This window comes from Schistocerca nitens, chromosome 1 (genome assembly GCF_023898315.1).
Source record: "Schistocerca nitens isolate TAMUIC-IGC-003100 chromosome 1, iqSchNite1.1, whole genome shotgun sequence".
In the NCBI taxonomy this organism is placed as follows: Eukaryota; Metazoa; Arthropoda; class Insecta; order Orthoptera; family Acrididae; genus Schistocerca; species Schistocerca nitens.
Window position 1 is genome coordinate 135,196,232 of NC_064614.1, and position 24,784 is coordinate 135,221,015.

General features: G+C 37.8%; 1 protein-coding gene across 2 annotated transcripts in view; it reads right to left on the bottom strand.

Moving 5' to 3' along the window:
• LOC126243140 (aldehyde dehydrogenase 1A1-like) overlaps positions 1-24,784 on the bottom strand; it is a 181,968-nt gene that overhangs the window by 34,643 nt on the left and 122,541 nt on the right. For both annotated transcript variants that reach the window (XM_049948142.1, XM_049948141.1), the window contains exons 2-3: positions 11,634-11,738; positions 7,823-7,924 (exon numbers count right to left, since the gene is read on the bottom strand). In XM_049948142.1, the coding sequence (XP_049804099.1) occupies positions 7,823-7,924; positions 11,634-11,738 (207 nt within the window). The remainder of the gene's footprint in view (positions 1-7,822; positions 7,925-11,633; positions 11,739-24,784) is intronic.

The following is a 24,784-nucleotide window of genomic DNA, read 5'->3' on the forward strand; positions in this document are numbered from 1 at the left end:
CAAAGTAGTTGCAGAGTTTACCACTTTACATACAGCTGCATTGGCTGAACAGTAGTCCATGCACATCTTGCTGCTTGACCCACATGAATGAGACAGCAGTGTCGGCAACGGGCATACATATATTGCCAAAACAGTATACACTGCCTGTTCCACCTCAGACACGAATCAGTATGATGAACTTTTCTGGCAGTGCACATGCTTCCTCCATGTGTGTGACTGCCCCTGCCCCTCATGATTTGTGTGAGCCAGTTAAAGACAGAGGTATTTGACATGAAACTGTGCGTAAAAGCTATCCCATTGACACTGAACTAGCCATGATTACATTAGGATCATTGACCGATGGGTTCCTCATCATGACAGCTCCTAAGACACAACAACTGCCTCTAAGCATGTAAGGAGAGCCTGATGTCTTTGCATCCACTACCCTGTCACGTCCACAGTCCAGCATTCCACTGCCAAAGCTTTGCAATCCTGACACAGGCCAACAATCTCAATACAGCCACCCCTACCTCTGCCAATATCACTTGCATAGAGATGGAGTGAAGATCGGAGCATCACAGTCTTTCTCGTCTCTCTTGCCAAGAAACAACACAATCGTGCTCTGCATAACAGTCAGCCTCAGCGCTGTTGGTCATTAGCACCTTCACAAAGGTGATGCAAGCAGCTGCGACTTCCAACAACATCCTCCTGAGTGTCCCGCTCTCCTGGAGGTGTGGAGATGGAGCTCCAGTGGGGACATCACCATTGATGATGCAAGTGCAAGATAATAAGATTCTTTGCCAGAGGTTGACCCTCCTGTGGTGAGAGTACCTTTGACATTAGCAGTTTGCTGTATGCTGTTGCATCATGTACACATATCTCCTCTATCTACATCTACATCCATACTCCGCAAGCCACCTGACGGTGTGTGGCGGAGGGTACCCTGAGTACCTCTATCGGTTCTCCCTTCTATTCCAGTCTCGTATTGTTCGTGGAAAGAAGGATTGTTGGTATGCTTCTGTGTGGGCTCTAATCTCTCTGATTTTATCCTCATGGTCTCTTCGCGAGATATACGTAGGAGGGAGCAATATACTGCTTGACTCTTCGGTGAAGGTATGTTCTCGAAACATTAACAAAAGCCCGTACCGAGCTACCGAATGTCTCTCCTGCAGAGTCTTCCACTGGAGTTTATCTATCATCTCCGTAACACTTTCGTGATTGCTAAATGATCCTGTAACAAAGCGCGCTGCTCTCCGTTGGATCTTCTCTATCTCTTCTATCAACCCTATCTGGTACGGATCCCACACTGCTGAGCATTATTCAAGCAGTGGGCGAACAAGCATACTGTAACCTACTTCCTTTGTTTTCAGATTACATTTCCTTAGGATTCTTCCAATGAATCTCAGTCTGGCATCTGCTTTACCGACGATCAACTTTATATGATCATTCTATTTTAAATCACTCCTAATGCGTACTCCCAGATAATTTATGGAATTAACTGCTTCCAGTTGCTGACCTGCTATTTTGTAACTAAATGATAATGGATCTATCTTTCTATGTATTCGCAGCACTTTACACTTGTCTACATTGAGATTGAATTGCCATTCCCTGCACCATGCGTCAATTCGCTGCGGATCCTCCTGCATTTCAGTACAATTTTCCATTGTTACAACCTCTCGATACACCACAGCATCATCTGCAAAAAGCCTCAGTGAACTTGCGATGTCATCCACAAGGTCATTTATGTATACTGTGAATAGCAACGGTCCTACGACACTCCCCTGCGGCACACATGAAATCACTCTTACTTGGGAAGACTTCTCTCCATTGAGAATGACATGCTGTGTTCTGTTATCTGCGAACTCTTCAATCCAATCACACAATTGGTCTGATAGTCCATATGCCCTTACTTTGTTCATTAAACGACTGTGGGGAACTGTATCGAACGCCTTGCGGAAGTCAAGAAACACGGCATCTACCTGTGAACACGTGTCTGTGGCCCTCTGAGTCTCGTGGACGAATAGCGCGAGCTGGGTTTCACACGAATGTCTTTTTCGAAACCCATGCTGATTCCTACAGAGTAGATTTCTAATCTCCAGAAAAGTCATTATACTCGAACATAATACGTGTTCCAAAATTCTACAACTGATCGACGTTCTGCACATCTGTTCGACGTCTCTTCTTGAAAACGGGGATGACCTGTGCCCTTTTCCAATCCTTTGGAACGCTACGCTCTTCTAGAGACCTACGGTACACTGCTGCAAGAAGGGGGCAAGTTCCTTCATGTACTCTGTGTAAAATTGAACTGGTATCCCATCAGGTCCAGCAGCCTTTCCTCTTTTGAGCGATTTTAATTGTTTTTCTATCCCTCTGTCGTCTATTTTGATGTCTACCATTTTGTCATCTGTGGGACAGTCTAGAGAAGGAACTACAGTGCAGTCTTCCTCTGTGAAACAGCTTTGGAAAAAGACATTTAGTATTTCGGCCTTTAGTCTGTCATCCTCTGTTTCAGTACCATTTTGGTCACAGAATTTCTGGACATTTTGTTTTGATCCACCTACCGCTTTGACATAAGACCAAAATTTCTTAGGATTTTCTGCCAAGTCAGTACATAGAACTTTACTTTCGAATTCATTGAACGCCTCTCCCATAGCCGCATAGCCCTCCTCACACTACATTTCGCTTCGCGTAATTTTTGTTTGTCTGCAAGGCTTTGGCTTTATGATCGCTGATTCCCTGTTCTGCGTTAAATGTTTCAAATAGTTCGGGTCTGTTTGTCACCAGAAGGTCTAATATGTTATCGCCACGAGTCGGTTCTCTGTTTAACTGCTCAAGGTAGTTTTCAGATAAAGCACTTAAAAAAATTTCACTGGATTCTTTATCCCTGCCACCCGTTATGAACGTTTTAGTCCCCCAGTCTATATCCGACTAATTAAAATCTCCACCCAGAACTATAACATGGTGGGGAAATCTACTCGAAATATTTTCCAAATTATCTTGTTGTACACATATCTCCACATGAAACAATGAAGTTTGTGTGAGTTCCATTAATCTGCTCTCCTACTTGCTCTGAACCCCAACTATCTTCATCTTTGTTTTTCCCCTCGACCTTGCAGCAAATGGGCCCCACACATCTTGGACTCTGAATGACCTACCATTCCTTCCTAAGCTTAGGCAACTAATCCCGCTTTCCTCCATAAGGAAGAACCTAATAATTCAAAAACCTAGAATTATTCCTTTCACTTTTAAATGTTAGCACAGTACCAATAACGTTGGAATTTCATATTCGAGGTAACATCTCGCTAGCCATTCCGTGTCTTTGTAATTTTATAATTTTTAAGTATATTTTCTTTTGGCTAAATTAGTAAGTCAGTAATTTTATGTTATATGTTTCTCATTTCCTTGTTATTTACAAGTTTACATGCTTTGTATGATTAATCTGTAATAAAAAATTTTAAAATTGTTTTAAACCTATCTGTGCAGTTCCATACTTTTGTGTGTGTGCATAATCGCTACTGACAACAACTATAAGAAGACAGGTTTGTTCCCTTTTAATACCACCCACAATGATCTCTTTAGAATAAACTTCTTTTGTTTCCATTTCTGATCACAAAATTTTTCAGTCCATAAACTACTGGTTTTAGGCAGCAATGACCATCTCGTGATCTGCAATAAAACATGGGAAATAGTTACTTTATTTTATTGAATACTTTATATTTTATATGAATAGAACTAGTGTGCTGTCCACATCTTAAAACAATAAGATTGGCCATAATGAAAAGTATTACTGACATACATGTAGAAAACGTTCTTAAAATATGATGAGGGTTACCTGTTTTAAAATGTGTTGTATCATAATGAAACCATAGTGGCAGCATCAAAAGATACACACAAAAGTATATTAATCTGTTAACTCGATAAGCTTGTTCTTATATATGTCATTATTTTTATGTAAAATCACCACAAGAACATCTCAGAACTACATATTGTCACTTAAGCATTTCCTTTTTAACAATCTAAATTTTACTTTAGTGATGTTTTTAATGTATTGCATTTTATCACTTCAATAATTTATACATTTGGTTAGCCCACTGTAGACTTTACCTTCCATATTCTTCTTTTTATTGCATTTTGCATAATTACATAATTGACAAATATGAGTAAGATTACAGTATTGTTTACAATGCTGTTATCTAGTCAAATCAAATTAAATCATTTTATTCCATCTTTAAACAATTTTTACGTAGAAAATACATGGACACTTTATACAAAGAATATCAACTACAATATGTTGGTTAAAAAATTTGAAAATCAGAACTATAGGACTTTAATATTCTCACAGAGAAGAGAGTCAGTAAATAAGATCATCTTTACAGTTTGTATGAAATTTCTCTAGTGTATAAAAAGCTTCATCATTTAGCCACTACTCTGCAACATTTTTAATAGCAGATACTGGACTGCCATATGCCTGTGAAGACTGTGAACTGAAAAATTTAACTCCTAAATATTGGTAGCTGTTAATTTCTTCTAAAGCCTAGTTGCAGCCACTCATGTGTCATGTAGGTGAATTGATTTTCTTGGGGTACATTTATGTTGATTTTCTTTTATGTGTAATAAACAACTTAAATACATTAATTGAAAGAAGTGACATTGAAAAATTTCGCAATTTAATCCAAAAATCTAGTTTCAACTTATACTTTATTATGTGCACTAGAGAAAACTTCCACTCAGCAACCTGCATAGATAATATTATTACAAATTATGAGTTTGATGATACAAGGAATTTTTGCCTAGATCTAGGGATATCTAATAACTCAGCTTTGTTTATAGAGCCCACCCAAAACAGAGAAACTAAAATCTGAATCTTATATAAGAAGGAATTTTAGCAAAGAAAATTTGGAGTTGTTTTGTGATACGTTAAGTGCTATAAGCTGGCCTTTAGACCACTGTGATTCAAGCAACAAAAATGTTGATAAATCTCTAAATTGTTTTGTGGATATATTCAATGAAACATTTCCCCCTCAAAATCTTATCAAAAGAGAGTCAGGAATAAATGAAATTGGATTACACCAGGCCAGAAAAAGATAGCTGCACAATGAGCTCAAATGAAATAGAATCCCTAATTTTGTAAATTACATTAAGTGCTATAAGACTATATTCAAAAAAGTGATACTGGCAGCAAAAAATTGGCAAACATTATATTCATAAACAAACAAAGAAATAAAACAAAGGCAGTATAGCCTGTTGAGAAATCAGAGATGAGAGCCAATAAATTACTCAAATTAGGTTTCAGGCTGATATCATTGTAAATCATGTTCAAATGTCAAACTGCTTCAGTGATTTCTTTGTCAATGTAGTAAAATCTGATGTAGACAAGACAGCCCATCAGGACAATATAATTTCCAGGCACAGAGATGATATACAGAACATTTGTTTTAAAATATTCAGAAAAATCACTCAGAAAGATGTGGAAGACACAATATTATCAGTACAAAAAGAAAAATCAGCTGGATGGGATGGAATACTTTCCATGGTAATCAACGCAGCATGCCGTATTATTTCATACCCACTGACTATTATTGTAAACCAGTCCTTTGAACATGTGTCTTTCCCAGATGTCCTAAAATATGCAGAGAGTAAGCCATTTTTAAAAAGGGATCACCAGATGATATGGGAAACTAGTAGCTTATCTCTCTCCTTCCTGTTTTTTCTAAAATATTTTTAAAAACTTGTGACAAAATAACTAGAAAATTTCCTTACAGTAAATGATATTATTATGTAAAAATCAGTTTGATTTTCAAAGAGGAAAAGGCACCATAAATGCCATCAGAGAATTTACAGAAAAAATAAGCACATCACTAGACCAGGGTACAAAAGTCTCAGGAATATCCTAACAAAAGCCTTTGACTCGGTGAACCACTCATTATTACTTCACAAACTGAAGAGCTATGGGATCGAAGATACTGCATTACATTGGTTCAACTCTTATCTGACAGAAAGGAAACAAAGAGTTATTTTAACATCAAATTCAGTTAACTACCACTCCGAATGGAAAACAATTTCCCAAGGAGTTCCACAGGGTTCAATACTGGGTCCGTACCTGTTCTTGTTGTATACAAATGATTTATCATTAAGTATTGATGCTTATTCAGTCTTGTACGCAGATGATAAATCAGTCCTGATAGAAAATGATACAACAGGAAAGATTCCAGATAGTATAGAAAACGTTCTGTGGAAACTGGAATCCTGGATCCATAAAAATGGACTAAAGCTCAAGACTAAAGCTAAGACCCAGATAATTCAATTTGCCTCTAAATTGTCAGTAATATGTCCTGTACAAATAGCCCATTATAATCAAATGATGACAGAAGTGAGTCATGTGAAATTCTTGGGCCTAAACCTTGATAAAAGTTTAATCTGGAAGACATATAGACTTCCTGGCAAATAAATTAAATTCCCTAGCTTTTGCAATGTTTATTTTATGTGGTCCTACTCACATGGACACAAGAAAGACAGTCTACCACAGTTATTTTGAATCTGTTATTCGATATGGGATAATTTTCTGGGGAAACTCTAGAAGTAGTACAAGGCTACTAATTCTTCAGAGGAAAATCAGTAGAAACATGTGCTGCCCACAAAAATGAGTCATGTTGCCCATCGTTCAAGAAATTAAAAATACTAACAATTACTTCATTCTACATTTTTGAAATTTTGAGTTTTGTATATAATAATCAACATAATCTTGAAAAGTTCCGTTTTAAGCATAGTCACAAGGAAAACTTCAAATTTCCTTCGCATCACTTAAAGCTTTATGCTCAGACACCACTGTACATGGGGCTAAAAATACATAACAAATTAAAAGGAAGAAACATATTAACAATGGAACTTGGTTTGCTGAAAAGTTTACTCCAAAATATTTTAATAGAGAAATGTTACTACACCACTGCAGCATTCGTGGAAGACAGTCTGACACTTGAACAATAAAAGTCTATAGCTAATATTGCAAAAATATAATGTATAGTGGTTTACAGAAATTCTTTTTACACTTTTTTAAGAATAATGCCAATAAATACAACACTACAATATTTACTATAAATTAACAGTTTATCAATTTCCTTTGTTGTACATTTTAAAACAGGCAGTCCCTGTTACATTTGAAGTGCGTGTTTTCCACATGTACTTCAATAATACTTTTCATTATGGCCAATTTTATTGTTTTACTATGTACACAGTCCACTAGTTGTATCTGTTTTTTCCCATGTTTTGCTGTAGATTTGAAGTTGATCATCACTGACTGAAACCTGTAGTCTAAGGACCTATCAATTTTGTCATCATAGACAGAAATAAAAGACATTTATTCTACATTTTCTGGCTCACTATTCTATGTGTGAGCATGTTGCAGCTCTTGAATGAAAGATGTTTATTCTATATTTTTTGGCTCACTATTCTATGTGTGAGCATGTTGCAGCTTGTGCATGAAAATCCAGAATGGAATTTCAACATTATATAAAAAGGATAGATAGCTACTGACCATATAGAGATGTTGAGTCACAGACAGGCACTTTGGCCACTGTGGCCAGACTCAGTGACCAGGGACCAGTAGTCCTAAGTGAGTTGTGCATATGTCTGTGTGTGTGTGTTTTATTTCAGAAGAAGGCCCTTTAGCTGAAAGCCACAATGTATAGCAGTCTGTTCATTGTACCTCTCTTTGACTCAGCGTCTCCTCTGTAAGGTGAGTAGCATTTTATCCTTTGAATCAAAGTGGACAGATATATTTTGTAGTTGTATTATACTACAGGCAATAGAAGTCCATGAAAACCAAAAATGTCTTGTGTATAGTTACCTTATTCATGAGCTTTGCTCGTGCTGAGGCATCCATTTCTCTCCATTCAGATTTTCTGTTAAAAGCAGCTTTTGCTGCAGCAACTGCTCTGTCTATATCAATCTGCAAAAAAATTTCTTCTTACAAGCTGATTTAAACAATCCTGATATATATATATATATATATATATATATATATATATATATATATATATATATATATATATATATATATATAAAAAGAAAGATGATGAGACTTACCAAACAAAAGCGCTGGCAGGTCGATAGGCACACAAACAAACACAAATATACACACAAAATTCAAGCTTTCGCAACAAACTGTTGCCTCATCAGGAAAGAGGGAAGGAGAGGGAAAGACGAAAGGATGTGGGTTTTAAGGGAGAGGGTAAGGAGTCATTCCAATCCCGGGAGCGGAAAGACTTACCTTAGGGGGAAAAAAGGACAGGTATACACTCGCACACACACACATATCCATCCACACATACAGACACAACTGCTTGTGTCTGTATGTGTGGATGGATATGTGTGTGTGTGCGAGTGTATACCTGTCCTTTTTTCCCCCTAAGGTAAGTCTTTCCGCTCCCGGGATTGGAATGACTCCTTACCCTCTCCCTTAAAACCCACATCCTTTCGTCTTTCCCTCTCCTTCCCTCTTTCCTGATGAGGCAACAGTTTGTTGCGAAAGCTTGAATTTTGTGTGTATATTTGTGTTTGTTTGTGTGCCTATCGACCTGCCAGCGCTTTTGTTTGGTAAGTCTCATCATCTTTCTTTTTAGATATATTTTTTCCACGTGGAATGTTTCCCTCTGTTATATATATATATATATATATATATATATATATATATATATATATATATATATATATATATATATATGAACAATTAGTAGCAGTTATTTTCTGTGTTATTTTATCCACTTAAGCAACAATAGAGTGACAAGTAAATATGAGTCAACATATATGTTATGCATCATACTGTGGTTGACCAGGCAGTTTGAATATGCGCTGTCTGAGTTGTGATGGACTGTGACATGGAACTAGAATGAAAAGATTAGTGTGAGAAACACATACCTTAAACCCTCTTTATTATATCAGTTTTAAGGGATTCTGATAATCTCTTAACAGCTTTCATAAATATTTGCCATAAACCATAAATTTAATTTGGAGTTTTAAATTAGTCGCCTTCTTGAGAAATAGAAAACTGCGTCATGGTTACTTAAGACAACTCTTTACGAATAACACTGTGAGATTATCAGCCACTGGCTCTTTGGCACTGAATATGGTAAACACTGGTGTACATTTACACAACGGTATTCATCCAAATGTTGATTATTGTGTGTAAAATATGAGGTTCAGCATGACTCTGGAAATAGTTTGGCATGTTGACGGCTTCAGCTTAAAATGGTGGTATTTCTCTCCGTACCTCAAGAAACATTCAATGGACCACAGCAAGAAGGTATGGTTCTTTAATTGTATGACAACGTTTTCCTACTTTGTGTGAGTAACACACATTGTTGTATATCTAGTTTCTAAGGGATGGCCATAATACTACTCCTCACTGTCATCTGAATGTAGGGACTTAATTTTATCATTGAACTGATTTTTTGCTGATTCTTTGAATACTTGCAACTTGAAACTTGTTGCAAACTTGCGCTTTATGAAGAAGAAAATATGACCTTGTGTCTCAATCTGGAATTTTTATTTAATATACCAGTTTATTTGAGCCTTTCTCTGACTCTTGTTTATGAATTGTGCCTGTAGACATAAGAGAAAGCTGATGCCTGAATATCTATCAGGATAAAAAGCTGTAAGACTAGAAGGAAGTCTATTACAAATCAAGTGGAAAGTATTAGTGTTAATCAGAGCATTTAGTTTTCCAGAATTCGTTGCCATTTTTGAAACTCATTAGTTTTCTTGCTACTACATTCTCACAAAATTATACAAAAAATTTCTAAATTGATACATGTAAAAATATGAGTGCTTGTAGTGAAATGTCTTGATGCCTTCTCCTTCCCATCACCCTCTTGATCTGCACCTGACTTAAGAGATCCATAGTCCCCCCCATAACTGCCTGGGTAAGTCAGTTCAAAGATCAGACGAAGACATAGGCATACCAAATTCACTGAGACCATGTCTGTTAACTCGCCATGGTGTTCAAATCAACCATCAAGTCATAAGATCAGCTTTAAGTTTAAGTGCCAATATGAATGGTGTTTTGAAAATATTACTTTATAGTTAAAATCACCAGTTACCTTACACAGAGAGTGCCATGAACACCATTTTTAGTCACAGGCACTCACGTTTTACTTTAGTACATTGCATTTTGGACCGTACAGGTCATCTTCAGTTATATTTTTCCTTTAAAATACTCCCCTCCTCTTGAGTGGATTGAGTTAAAGGAAAAGAGCTATCCTACCAATGTGGGAGGAACATTAACATTATGGATATGGTATCAGTAGATTCATTAAAGCTGTCTAGTTCATCTTTTGAAGTTCAGGAGATGCAGGCCTTACCACTTAATGTGTTCAAACTGTTCATACAATACTTCAACAGATAATACCTGTAGGCACCCTATAATATCTGTATACAAGAAAAGTGATATGGATTTTGCAGCTAATCGAAAATTATCTTCAGGGCAGTCTTAAAACGAAATTTGCAACTACTCAGTTATTGAGAGAACTTAGATTTTGAAACAGACAAAATGCATATTGCTTGTAAACAAACTCCTGGCCTTTAACATCATAGAAATAGCTATTTTAATTTTAATAACAAACCAAAAGACAATATTTACAAATTGTGCAAATATGTTAAATAATTAATTAAATTACTTTTTGGAACTTTGTGTCTCATCCAAAAACTTTGGAGACAGAGACACGGAAACACTTCCCAGTTTTTGTCAGTTCTACCCAAGATAGAAAATAGCCAAATTTGAAATATGAAATTTACATCATAATTTTGAATTCAAAAGCATAGTCAATTCACAAAACTGTTCACACCAAAATTACTTTCATTATTTGTAGGTCCTGATACAGAACTTAAGACAGATGTAACCTATTTGCAGAAAAAATAAAAACTGTGAAACATCTGTTTGACAATCAGAATGAAAAATATGCCCAGATCAAATTAAATATACCATTGTCAACACGATACAGAACAGCATATTTTCATAAATAATTACCAAAATGACTGTAAGTGGTATTCTCAACCTGTGTTTTAATATTTTTTTGGCTTTATAATGGTATTAAACTGTCTTAAAAATGGTTAAACTAAAACTGGAATAACAACTCCAGACTGAACGTGAAGGTTTTATGAGGTCTTTGACATATCAATGCAGATAACTCACTTGGTTGTCAGGAATTCTAGGAAGCTGATGTGTGTTATGGATCGCTCTGTAAACAATTGTTATCACTAATATATGTGAATATACTAACCAACTGTGAAAGTGTATCAGAATCTGGAATTAAACCGTATAGTAAAAAAAATGACATCATGGCCAAGACTATTTATTTAAAGGAAAAAGGCCAAACATAAACCTGCTGCCAGAATCTATTTTTACAAGCCTGCACAGGAAGAAGAAGGAGAAGCCTGGGAGGTTATCATCAAAACTTCAACATCATAAAGCTAAGTACAGTTAATTCCCCTAATTGTTCTGACTTTGTCCAGGACTAGTACTAAAATTTGGTCACACCAAAAAGATATTAGCAACTTACAAACGTCTCTAATCTTTATAGCCTCACAGTGTGCAGTGTTGCACTGCATAGTACTCACATTAACATGTGAACCTTAAGAAATATCTTTTTTAAAATGCTTACCTTGTCACCTTCTGCAACATCAGCAATCTTTTCACCTGTAGAAGGGTTTATGACGGGGAACTTCTTTCCAGATGCTGAGTCAACAAATTCATTATTGATGAATAGCTGAAATGAAATGAGATAAAGCATCAGTTTTCTGAATTTTACCATACTCGCAATAACAGCATAGTTCATAATTTACATGAGGCACCTTTGAATGTTTCTTTTGTAAATAGCATTCATGGTCTCAGCGATGGCTACAACACATATTAGAATGGTTTCAATAATTTTGGGATAATGACTACAAAGTATCCCTCATTAAACTATAACACTTGCCTTTGACTTTTTGTTAATAAAATTTTGTGAAGACTGCTTCATAAATTTATTGTTGTCAACAGCCGCTATTTTCTCAACTCAAATAATCTTAACAATTAGCACAACATCAGAATATATGATGGTAGGAGAAAACCACTCTGTTACACAACATATTGACAAGAAGGAACAGTGGATTGTAAGTGGTTTATGTTTTTCCTATTGAGTATTCCAATTTTCCAAAATATATTTGCCCCAGCAGTGTTCTTTCAGTTCATTCATTCATGTAATATATTTTATATATCGATAATAAAGAATTACTTTGATATTTATCATAGAACAACAGTTAACTATGTACCATAAGAACAAAGGCCTGGTGGAATGAATACAGCTTCTTGTCATGCACATAACAGAAGGCTTCAGCCATCAAAACTAAGTAATAAGATAGTTTATAAAAGAGGTAACTAATTAGGTCTATTTCTTTTGAATCTACAGGAATTCTCAACTCCTTCCTCTACGCCAGATAGAAGTTTGTGTAATACTGTCACAATACAATGTAAAACCCACTCTGAATCCTACATGAGGAGCTTGAGTCTGTATGGGCATAATTTTTCTACCTTTTACTGTGATTACGTAAATCACAATTCAATTAAAGCTGATTTTAATTATTGAAAATAATGTTGAGGGAAATGAATATATTATGACAGAATTTTAAATTTTTAAATCTGGTCAATAATTATATGAAATATTTGAAATCAAATTGTTGCTGGCCCTGGAAGCCATCACACACACAACCTGTACCTGGGACCGAGCACCAGGTACTGCTTTAGCCATTTAGTAATGTGGAAGTGGGGACTACACACCCAAAGAGCAATAGATTGCGTGCAACTATCTCTGAGTGACCAATTCTTTGAAGTGTGTTTTATCTTCATAGAGTAGCATGAGTACAGTTAGTTCTTTGCATCCTACTTGTGTTAACACTTTGTTCATGTGTTCAGTGATCTACTCAGTCAAATACTGTAACATCCCTCTACACCCACATGAGTGTTATTCTGAGTATCAATCTACTTACAGTTTCTACAGGGGTGACATGTGACAAGTAAGCAAATCATTTTTGATGACATCTGAGATATGCTACAGTGTATTTTACAGAGATAATGGCTTGTTCCAATGAACAACTGTTATCCAAACTAGTTGGACCATTTTACCAGTGTGGTGGCTTTCTTAGTGGCCTTCAACATTTTTTGAGCAATGCTGAACAGACAGTGTTTACAATGAAATCAGGAAGTGACAAACTTTCACCACCAGCACATAATCATGGTCATATGGAATAACTATAAAAATTGCAACATAGTCCATTCCCCGTAACTGACTTTACAAATGATTCTGATCAAGTTCTCCAAGTACAGAACATTGTGCATGTGTTTGGGTCTATATTCCTAGCTAATTCACAACTGCACAGCAGCCCCCCACATCATTAATTTTTGCCCTTCCATGCTGGAAGCAATCTGGTCGAATCCATGTGGAACACAGTTGGGTTACATGAGAAGATTTCGGCGTTCCTTCTATGCCATGTAAAATCATCCACCAAAGCCCTCAGATTGACGGAACTAGAGCCTGATGGATATATTTTCCATTAAATTCCTGTGAGAAGGTGTTCTCCATCTGAACAACTTCCTTTCCAGCTGTGACTTAATGGATGACACTTCGATGTTTTCCACACTCTCTAATCTCATAAGCAATGAGATACAATCACCTCCTACCACCAACAAATTTGATACAACAAAAGCCACCTTGCTCAAACACCTAACCTAAAACAAGAAAACAGTAAATACAGTAAGTGGTGTACGTAGAAAATCTGGGCAGTAGAACACCATCACAGTTTTGGAGACATTTACATGAACTAATAAATCCAACATACACATGATATGATACACTTTGGACTTTGTGATTAAATAAGCTGCCCCCACCTAAACAGGCTGCAATGATTTTGCATGAATATGTTATGTGGGAAGGCAGATTACAAATTGCAGATAGATTTTTTTCATTTGCACACCATTGGCAACATTGTTATGGTGGCAGCCAAAGCTTACACTGGTAGCAGTTCTTAACTTGTTTGTCACAGCAACAAGTTGCTGAATGACACTGAGCACTCACAGAGATACAAGACAGAGACCCCATGAGTAAACAACATGATGCAGCGGTTACCGGGAATTCCAGACACCATCTGTTCACAACACACACACACACACACACACACACACACACACACACACACACACACACACACACACACTCAGTCAATGGGGATGGACATTCTATCCATGACTCAGAACAGATGTTTTTGTGTTGGCTTTGCTCACTTTTTGGGATCCAAGTTTGCAAATGTTCCGCATCATGCAGCTGATCAAATTCTAAGTGCCTTCACTATAGACAGGTTGGCCAGATAGGTTTAACTCAACCTACTCTGGACATTTGCAGGCTGTATGCCCTTGAACCTTGAAAAGAAGACCAGCAGAGTATCAACACTTGCTGCAGGGAGTAGTAACTGACCCTCAACATAAATGTAATGCACCACATATACAGTACATAGACTTACTTACTTAAAATATGGGATACGCACATGGAACAATTTAAAGTGGAAAAACCACACAAAATTAATCACAGGTAAGGCAAGTGCCAGACAGATTCATCAGGGAATCCTCAGGAAATGTACTCCATTAAAAAAGGAGATAACTTACAAAACGCTAATGTGACCACTGTTTTGATACTGCTCATCAGTCTGGGATCCTTACCAGATATGTATTGTATTGTATATTTATTGGTCCTGTGAACCATACACTGTACAGGGGTACATAATGATATAGGACAAGTCAAATAATTTGCAATAAAGTTTAACAGAAAAACTGTTGTATGGTTTTCAGTATATAGCAATATAACTCTAACATATGGGAATAACATTTCACAAATACACAAATAAATTTTACACACACACATTTCATACTTTCGGCCTTGATTATACAGACACACACATATATGTAATAGACCACATATAATACACAGATAAATCTACATGTACACATTTATTATTTTGGTCTTAATTGTATAAAATATTTAAATTTTTCACATATTTACATTGTAGATAAAAATTCATCAACACTATAGTAGCAATTCTGTAACAAGTAGTCACTCACTGCAGTTTTGAATTCATGCATGCCAGTTATTGCCTTAATTTTTTTATGTAGTTTGTTATACAGTTTTTTTCCTGCTTGCAAGGGTCATTTTTGTTTTAGTGTTGTACGTGAAAACTGCATGTGTGAATCTTGATTATTCCTTGTGTTGTATGAATGGATATTCTGGTTTTTTGGAGCAATCTTGTTATTTTCATCTACGATTTTCCTTATAAACATTATTGTTTCTAGGATATATAGGCATGGTAATGGAAGAATATGAAGCTTTTTAAATGAGGGTTTGCATGAAGATTGAGGTGCTGAGCCTTCCATGGCTCTTTTAATTCTTTTTTGTGCAATAAAACAGCTTTTGCTGGGTGGTGAATTTCCCCAGCAAATTAAACCATATCTTAGTAGTGATTCTGCTTGGGGATAGTACACATTTTTATGGCTTGCATTGATGTGCATCCAGCAAGAATTTTTATACTATAACAAATGGTATTTAATTTACTACATAGGTCAATCTTATCCAAACTCCCAAAAATTTGGTGTTATTTACAATTTCAAGTCTTTTGCCTAACAGTTCTATGGTTGCAGTTAAAGGCTGTTTATTCTGCACTGTGTGTAGATGCATAGTGTTTGTTTTATGTGTGTTTATTATTAAGCTGTTCATTGCGAACCATTCTGATACATGTGAAGTGCTCTTTTTTATTTCATTTTGAAGCTCTTCTGGAGTCATTCCTTTGATAAGTATATTTGTATCACTGGCATATTTAATGTACTTATAGTTTGGGCTGGATGGTTCCAGGTCCTTTACAAACAGCAAGAACAAGATTGGTCCCAATACGGAACCCTACAGCACACCGTATTTAACACACTGGTTTTCTGATTGATAGGAAGTTAAATTTTTTCCTTCTTTGTACAAGACTTCAACTATTTGGTGTCTGTTTTGTAGATATGACTTTACCCGCTCATAGGCTGGGCCTCTGACACCAACATTTTCTAATTTCTAAGCAATAGACCATGGTTAATGATGTCAAATGCTTTTGAAAGATCTAGGAATATTGCTGCCATGTGTTCTTTTTTATCTAATGCATTTAAAGCTTCATTTAAGAAATCGATAATAGCTGTCTCAGCAGATTTACATTTTCGGAAACCATGCTGTGTAGCTGAGAAAAGTTTATTTTTTTTCAATGAAATCTATGAGTCTTTTATAAAAGATTTTTTCAATTATGTTAGAAAAAACAGATAGTAGAGAGGCTGGCCTATAATTTGTTATATCTGTTTTTTCACCCTTTGTGTACAATGGCTTCACTTTAGCGATTTTTAACCTTTCTGGGAAGATTCCCTGAGAAAATGAACTATTGCATATGTCTACCATGGGCCTAACTACTAAGGGTGCACATTTTTTAATGATATGGTGTGGTATGTTTTCAGTACCAGAGGAAAATTTTGCTTTTAGCTCCCCTATTGTTTTTAGCATATCCTGTTCATCTGTTGGGTATAGGAAGAGAGACTTGTTACTAGGGATAGTTTTAATCTGATTTGCAGTGACAGCATATTGAAAGTTTTGCTTCACCAGAATCTCAGCTGCCTCAGAGAAATATGAGTTAAAATTATTTGCTATCTGCTAGGGATCAGATATTACAGAAGTGTTATCATTCAGTTTGAGATTATGGTATACTGTCCATTTTACTCCCGTTTCATGCCTTACAATGTCCCATATGGCTTTCATTTGCTATGAAGGAACTATTTGCCATTCTTTTTGCTTCTTTTATGACTTTAGTTAAAATCTTTTTGTAATTCTTAAAATAGGAATCAAATTCTGGGGATGTGGTGTGCTGTCTAGATATTTCATGAAGTAATCTCTTTTTCTTCACAGATATTTGTATCCCTGTTATGACCCATTTTATTTTCAGATCCTTTTTTGTGACTGTCTTTTTATGGAGTAGAAAGCAAAGTTCGAAATAATAGCTAAAACTATTTAGGAATTTGTTGAACTTATCATTTGTATTTTTACATTCATAGATGTCTTCCCAAGTTTCTTTACACAGATATTTAAGGAAATGTTGTATATTCTGGTCATTATACTTCCTAGATGTAGTAATTAGACATTCAGTTGAACTAAACGGCTTTCCTAATCTTATACTAATTTCTTGGGCTGTGTGGTCCCCATAGCCACAAGGCTTACATTCTAATTTATATCTCTGCATAACTCTGATGACTCTCTTCTGTGCAATAAAGACTTTATTTGCTCGTGACTGGATTCCCCAAAACACGATGACAAATGTCGTAAGTGAATGGAAATATCCAAAGTATGCAGTTTTGATTGTTTCCAAGTCACAAACAGATGAAATTGAGTGAGTGGCAAATGCTCCTGAATATAGTCTTTTCCATAGGCTAGTGATGTGAATTGACTAGGTTAGGGTGTTCTTAATGTGTAATCCCAAGATCTGGAAGACTCAGCTCTCAATATTCCATCATCACGACATTTTCTTTCAGTGTTTTTCAGATTTTTGTTTGCTGTTTGAAACTGCATGAATTCAGTCTTGTTGTGATTGAGGGACAGACCATTACAAGTGAACCAATCTAGAATTTCTTTGAGTACAGTAGTCACACAGTTCTCTAGATTAAGCACCGAGCCCTGTGATGCTCCACATTTCACTTTGACCATCAGAGGAGGCATGTGCCATTTCAGAATTGTTCAGTACTACCTTCTGCCTTCTCTAATCGAGATTTGATTTGAGCCACTTCCTACTTTACAGTATAAGCCATAGCTCTCAGCCTTCATAAGCAGAATTTTGTGATTTACACAGTCGAACATTAGACAGCTTACAAAATATTCCAACTGGTGACATTTTATTGTTTACAGATTCGAGGAGTCGGTTTACAAATGAGAAAATTCGTGTTCAGCTGAAATATTCTTCTGGAATCCAAACTGATTTTTATTAAGGATGTTATGTTTATTAAGATAATACATGATTGTCTTGAACATTGGTTTCTCTAGGATTTTAGAAAGACTTGTTAGCAATGGAATTGGCCGGGAGTTGAAAACCTCACAGTACCACCATTCTTGAACAAACGCTTAACAATTGCATATTTGAGTCTGTTAGGCTTTGTCGATTGGTTTTCGTATTTCAGTCACAGTCAGCTTACTTTGCACTGCATTACTCTGTAGTAATTTGATCCTTTTATGTGTATCGAGTGTGAACAAAGCACTTTGGGGAGAGGAGGGTTGTATCAAAGTATGCATGTCTGTATGCTTCTAAAAAGTTCATTTGTAAATGTTGTATGTAGAATGGATCATTTCTTGTCGACTACATCCATACAATGTATATTGTTAACGGATGAATAAAGAGATTGAATTGAATTGAACACCTGCTGAAGGAGGTCACATAATGGTTTAAACTCTGTTGCCAAGTTATTTACTCTCAAAAGAATTCTGTCTAATGCCCCAGACGTAGGATATGTGCACAGGTTTCGCTGTAGGATGCTCAACTCTGATACCAAGTCTAAGGGGAACTGCAGTACACTGGGATACTCCAAACGACTTAACTATCTGCATTTAACTGAATATCGTCGTTAATATGGCTGGAAATGCTAAAATTATTTTTTGTATTAAATAGGAAGTTCTAATTTTCACTGCAATTCATTGTTTTGCAATTCCTATAACCACTAGTACTACAACTTCAAATGGTTCGAATGGCTCTGAGCACTATGGGACTTAACATCTATGGTCATCAGTCCCCTAGAACTTAGAACTACTTAAACCTAACTAACCTAAGGACAGCACACAACACCCAGCCATCACGAGGCAGAGAAAATCCCTGACCCCGCCGGGAATCGAACCCGGGCGTGGGAAGCGAGAACGCTACCGCACGACCACGAGATGCGGGCAGTACTACAACTGTCAACACACTGCACTCCACAGGGAAACAGAGAAGGATTAACAGAGGAAACAGAAAAGATCCAAAGAAGAGCAGCACATTTCGTTACAGTTTCATTTAGTAAGCGCGACAGGTTCACGGAGGTTCTCAGCGAAAACCAGTAGCAGACGCTGCATAAGAGGCTTTCTGCATCAGGTCTACAGTTAAAATTCCACGTACATACATCTCGCGAAATGAACATGAAGATAAAATTAGAGAGAGTCGATCCCACACAGAGATTTAGCAGCAATCAATCTTCCCGCGAACCATTCGCGACTGGAACAAGAATAGGGGGACGCGGCATTGGTACACAAAGTACCCTCCGCCACGCACCGCAAGGTGGCTTGCGACGTATACAGTAAGTGAAGTGAACCGTTGCAGTCAACCGCAGGTATCGTGAGTGAGTGGAACAAGATCTACAGTGCATACCTTCGACATTTGCACTGCAGTGCAGATGTTTTCAGTGTAGCGTCAAGCGTGGATACAAAGATAAATGGGGGGTAAGCAATCAAACGATACTCTATTTTTCTGTAACGAGCCGCTGAGGACCACACTTGTCTTGTACCATAATGCTCAGAAAATATTTTTGACGAACCTTCTAAATTTTGCTGGCGCAGATCGCGGTTCCCCTGCATGCTGCAGTGTATATAAACGGCCTGGCAAATTACGTGTGTTTATTACTAATCACCTGGTTCGTAGTTGCAGGTTGTCTGTCTAACAGCTTCCAGAGGCAACTAGAATTTATTTTTCAGTGTTTAATATAATTACTGGAAGAATTTAAAATGCTGGCATAATCTACTCATTAAGAGGTATAATCTTACGTTAAAGGTTTAACGCAACAAGTCGGAGTTATCCACATCATACTGGGATTTGTACAAATCGTCACTAAATAATTATTTTCCTGGCGTGAACACTGCACTTGATACCGCCACTGGCAGTGATTTACGATTAGGCGCCTACCATTGTTTGCATGCGCATATCCTGACAAAGGTGCCATTGGTTAGAATCATTCCCCTTGGAAGTGCAAATTGTACCACTAGAGAAGTTTATGAAAAAATATCTACATGCGACCTAAAACTGCATCTGCTATGCTCAATGCTATGTTACTCTGATAGCAGTGAATGGATCTACTGAACTTTCTCCAAACTTCGTAGATTTATGATGAACAATATGTTGATCAAAAATTTATTCTACAGTAAAATGTTTGATTTGTTTAAATCAATTGTTATATACTGGGTGGTCCATTGATAGTGACCGGGCCAAATATCTCACGAAATAAGCATCAAACGAAAAAACTACAAAGTCCGAAACTCGTATAGCTTGAAGGGGGAAACCAGATGGCGCTTTGGTTGGCCCGCTAGATGTCGCTGCCATGTCAAACGGATATCAACTGCGTGTTTTTTTTTAATAGGAACCCCCATTTTTTAACATATTCGTGTAGTACGTAAAGAAATAGGAATGTTTTAGCTGGACCTCTTTTTTCGCTTTGTGATAGATGGCGCTGTAATAGTAAAAAGCATATAAGTACGTGGTATCATGTAACATTCCGCCAGTGCGGATGGTATTTGCTTCGTGATACATTACCCGTGTTAAAATGGACCGTTTACCAATTACGGAAAAGGTCGATATCGTGTTGATGTAGGGCTATTGTGATCAAAATGCCCAACGGGCGTGTGCTATGTATGCTGCTCGGTATCCTGGACGATATCATCCAAGTGTCCGGACCGTTCGCTGGGTAGTTACGTTATTTAAGGAAACAGGAAGTGTTCAGCCACATGTGGAACGTCAACCGCGACCTGCAACAAATGATGATGCCCAAGCAGGTGTTTTAGCTGCTGTCACGGCTAATCCGCACATCAGTAGCAGACAAATTGCGTGAGAATTGGGAATCTCAAAAACGTCGATGTTGAGAATGCTACATCAACATCGATTGCACCCATACCATATTTCTATGCACCAGGAATTGCATGGCGACGACTGTGAACGTCGTGTACAGTTCTGCCTCTGGGCACAAGAGAAATTACGGGACGATGACAGATTGTTTGCACACGTTCTATTTAGCGACGAAGCGTCATTCACCAACAGCGGTAACGTAAACCGGCATAATATGCACTATTGGGCATCGGAAAATCCACGATGACTGCGACAAAGTGGAACACCAGCGACCTTGGCGGGTTAATGTATGGTGCGGCATTATGGGAGGAAGGATAATTGGTCCCCATTTTATCGATGGCAATCTAAATGGTGCAATGTATGCTGATTTACTACGTAATGTTTTACCGATGTTCCTACAAGACGTTTCACTGTAAGACAGAATGGCGATGTACTTCCAACATGATGGATGTCCGACACATAGCTCGCGTGCGGTTGAAGCGGTATTGAATAGCACATTTCATGACAGGTGGATTGGTCGTCGAAGCACCATACCATGGCCCGCACGTTCACCGTATTTGACGTCCCCGAATTTCTTTCTGTGGGGAAAGTTGAAAGATATTTGCTATTGTGATCTACCGACAACTCCTGACAACGTGCGTCAGCGCATTGTCTATGCATGTGCAAACATTACGGAAGGCGAACTACTCGCTGTTGAAAGGAATGTCGTTACACTTATTGCCAGATGCATTGAGGTTGACGGACATCATTTTGAGCATTTATTGAATTAATGTGGTAATTACAGGTAATCACGCTGTAACAGCATGTGTTCTCAGAAATGATAAGTCACAAAGGTACATGTATCACATTGGAACAACCGAAATAAAATGTTCAAACGTACCTACGTTCTGTATTTTAATTTAAAAAACCTACCTGTTACCAACTGTTCGTTTAAAATTGTGAACCATATGTTTGTGACTATTACAGCGCCATCTATCACAAAGCGAAGAAGTCCAACTAAAACATTCATATTTCCTTACGTACTACACGAATATGTAATGAAAATGGGGGTTCCTATTTAAAGAAACGCAGTTGATTACCGTTTGACCTATGGCAGCGTCATCTAGCGGGCCAATCATAGCGCCATCTGGTTTCCCCCTTCAAGCTAGATAAGTTTCGTTCTTTGTAGTTTTTTCGTTTGACGCTTATTTCGTGAGATATTTAACTTATGCTAAGAACAACACACACACACCCATGACCCAGGGAGGACTCGAACCTCCGGCGGGAGGGGCCGCGCAGTCCGTGACACAACGCCTCAAACCGCGAGGCTGTAATTTAGTAATATTGTAAATCTGATGCAGTGTATCCAGCCAAGTTTGGTGAATGATGCAGAACTGGTAATAAATGATACTGCAATACACAATTCGTGAGTAATGTTCATCTGTAGAGGACCCTTCCCAAGTTGGATTAACGACAAGATAGAAACGATTCAAGGAAGAAGTGCGCGATTCGTCAGGGGGTTCATTTGGTCAGCGTGATATGCGCAGGAATGCCCAACGAACTGTAACTGGATGCACTGCAAAATAAACGATTATTTTCCCTTCGTGGCCTATCGCCGTGGCCGAGCGGTTCTAGGAACTTCAGTGCGGAACCGCGCTGCTGCTACGGTCGCAGGTTCGAATCCTGCCTGGGGCATGGATGTGTGTGATGTCCTTAGGTTAGTTAGGTTTAAGTAATTCTAAGTCTAGGGGACTGATGACCACAGATGTTAAAGTCCCATAGTGCTTAGAGCCATTTGAACCATTTTTTTCCCTTCGTGTACAACCATAGTCAAGCAGAACTTTTCTAAAGAAATTTTCACCACTTGACTGTAAATTACTCTTCATTTGTTTCAAACAGCCGTGATTTCTGTTTTATAGCCATTCTCAAGTGCATATTAAAATGTTACAATTCCGTATATCTGTCTTGACAAATGTTATCGTCAGTTGATGGATGGATCTGTTAAACGCAGGCCACTGCGGTGCATTGGTTCCTATACTCTGTTCATCATAAGAATAAACCTGATGTAAACATTACACCACATATTCTTCCTCGTTTGCTAGAATGTCGTTGGATTTCGTTTCACGTGGAGCGAAAGCCAAGCCGTGTCCAGTACAGTCAAGTACGGTCATAAGGATACGTTTTATCCTGTATTACACGGACATAGACTGAGCGATGATGCGGGACAACAGCTTTAGCGACGCATTTAACTTGGACAGCACTGACAATCCAGTTGGTCCAACTAACTTGCAATGATGTGAGCTTTGCAGTTCAGAGCAGTAAAAAGAGACAGGCAGAGAAACAATGCAGCTACGAATGTCATTTAATTTTTAGAGAGAATGAAATAACTTTCGGCAAAACTGCCGCGCGCTTCTTAGGTGACCAGACGGAAAGCATAAGGATAAAATACTCTCAGTCTCACCTAACATAGTATTCTAATTACAAACAAGAGTGATGAAAATTGCTAACAAGACGGGACAATTCTTCTGATTGAGCGACGTGTGATGTAAATGCTTACTGCAGGGATTTCACCGTATTGTTGAATCCTGAATGTATTAATTGCGTCAGAGTCTGGTAATCTCTTAGCTCTTTCCTTATCCGAATCCGAGAATGCATTTCCGTTCTGGAACTGTCATCTGCTACGTTGATAACGAGTATGTGAACAACAGAATCCACGAAGCCACCCAGGCGCCGCATTTTCTCCTCTTCTTGTATGACGTGTCGTTCTATATCACGCCAGCGTTCGGCGGTGACATGTGAAAAAGCAACGTGCCTTAAGCCTAGTTTACAGGATGACATTGGGTTGCGCCACTCGTTGCTTGGAATGAGTTGCACTCAAATGGTCTCATATTTGACTGTAGACACGGCGGAACCAGCATATACTTCAGTTTCGTCGTTTTGTGAGTTCCTGAGTCGTGTCTGAAATGAAAGTTTTGGCAGCTGCACGTCGCACGAGTTGTGAGTTAAAGCTTGTTGCGTGGAATCGCTGCATAAGAAACGTGTTTCGATTCGTGACTGGATGAAGAAAAGACGTCAGTTCGGTTGCTCAGGATCCTTGCTGAAATAATTTGTAATGGAACACCCAAGAAGTTCTTTTAAATATCGTAGAATGTCACCAGAACTGTTAACGTTTCTTCTAAATAGAGTTAATTATGCGATAAGGAATAAAGATATTGTATTGCATGAAGCACTGACGCCAGAACAGAAATTACATATCACATTGTATGCAATACAGTCAAGTGCACTCGGCATGCTATAAGATGCGATTTTAGTTGGTGATGACGCTTTTTCACCAATAATTATTAACATTAACAGTAATAATTATTAACATTAGCAACAATAATTACTCGGAGCAGGCCGCATTAAGAAGAGAATGGTTTGCAAACTCTCTTGAAGAGAGATCTTTACAGTGGCAATATTTCAAAACTCTAACATATGTGAATGGGGAACACTGCAGCGACGTTTTAAAAAGATGAATATTGAATAAAGAAGGCTGATTCTTGAATCTGTATAGCCTTCCCCCCTGTCAACAATATTCCTTAAGGAAGAGTTGGTCAACTCCAACAATGGGATTTTAGTCTCGTAGACGAGAGCATTGCCACAGCTAGAATTACACTTGCACTCCGTCTTCAGGCCACAAGTGGCCCATCGGGACCATCCGACCGCCGCGTCATCCTCAGTTGAGGATGCGGATAGGAGGGGCAAGTGGTCAGCATACCGCTCTCCCGGTCGCTATGATGGTTTTCTTTGACTGGAACCGCTACTATTCGGTCCAGTAGCTCCTCAATTGGCATCACGAGGCTGAGTGCACCCCGAAAAATGGCAACAGTGCATGGAGGCCTGGATGGTCACC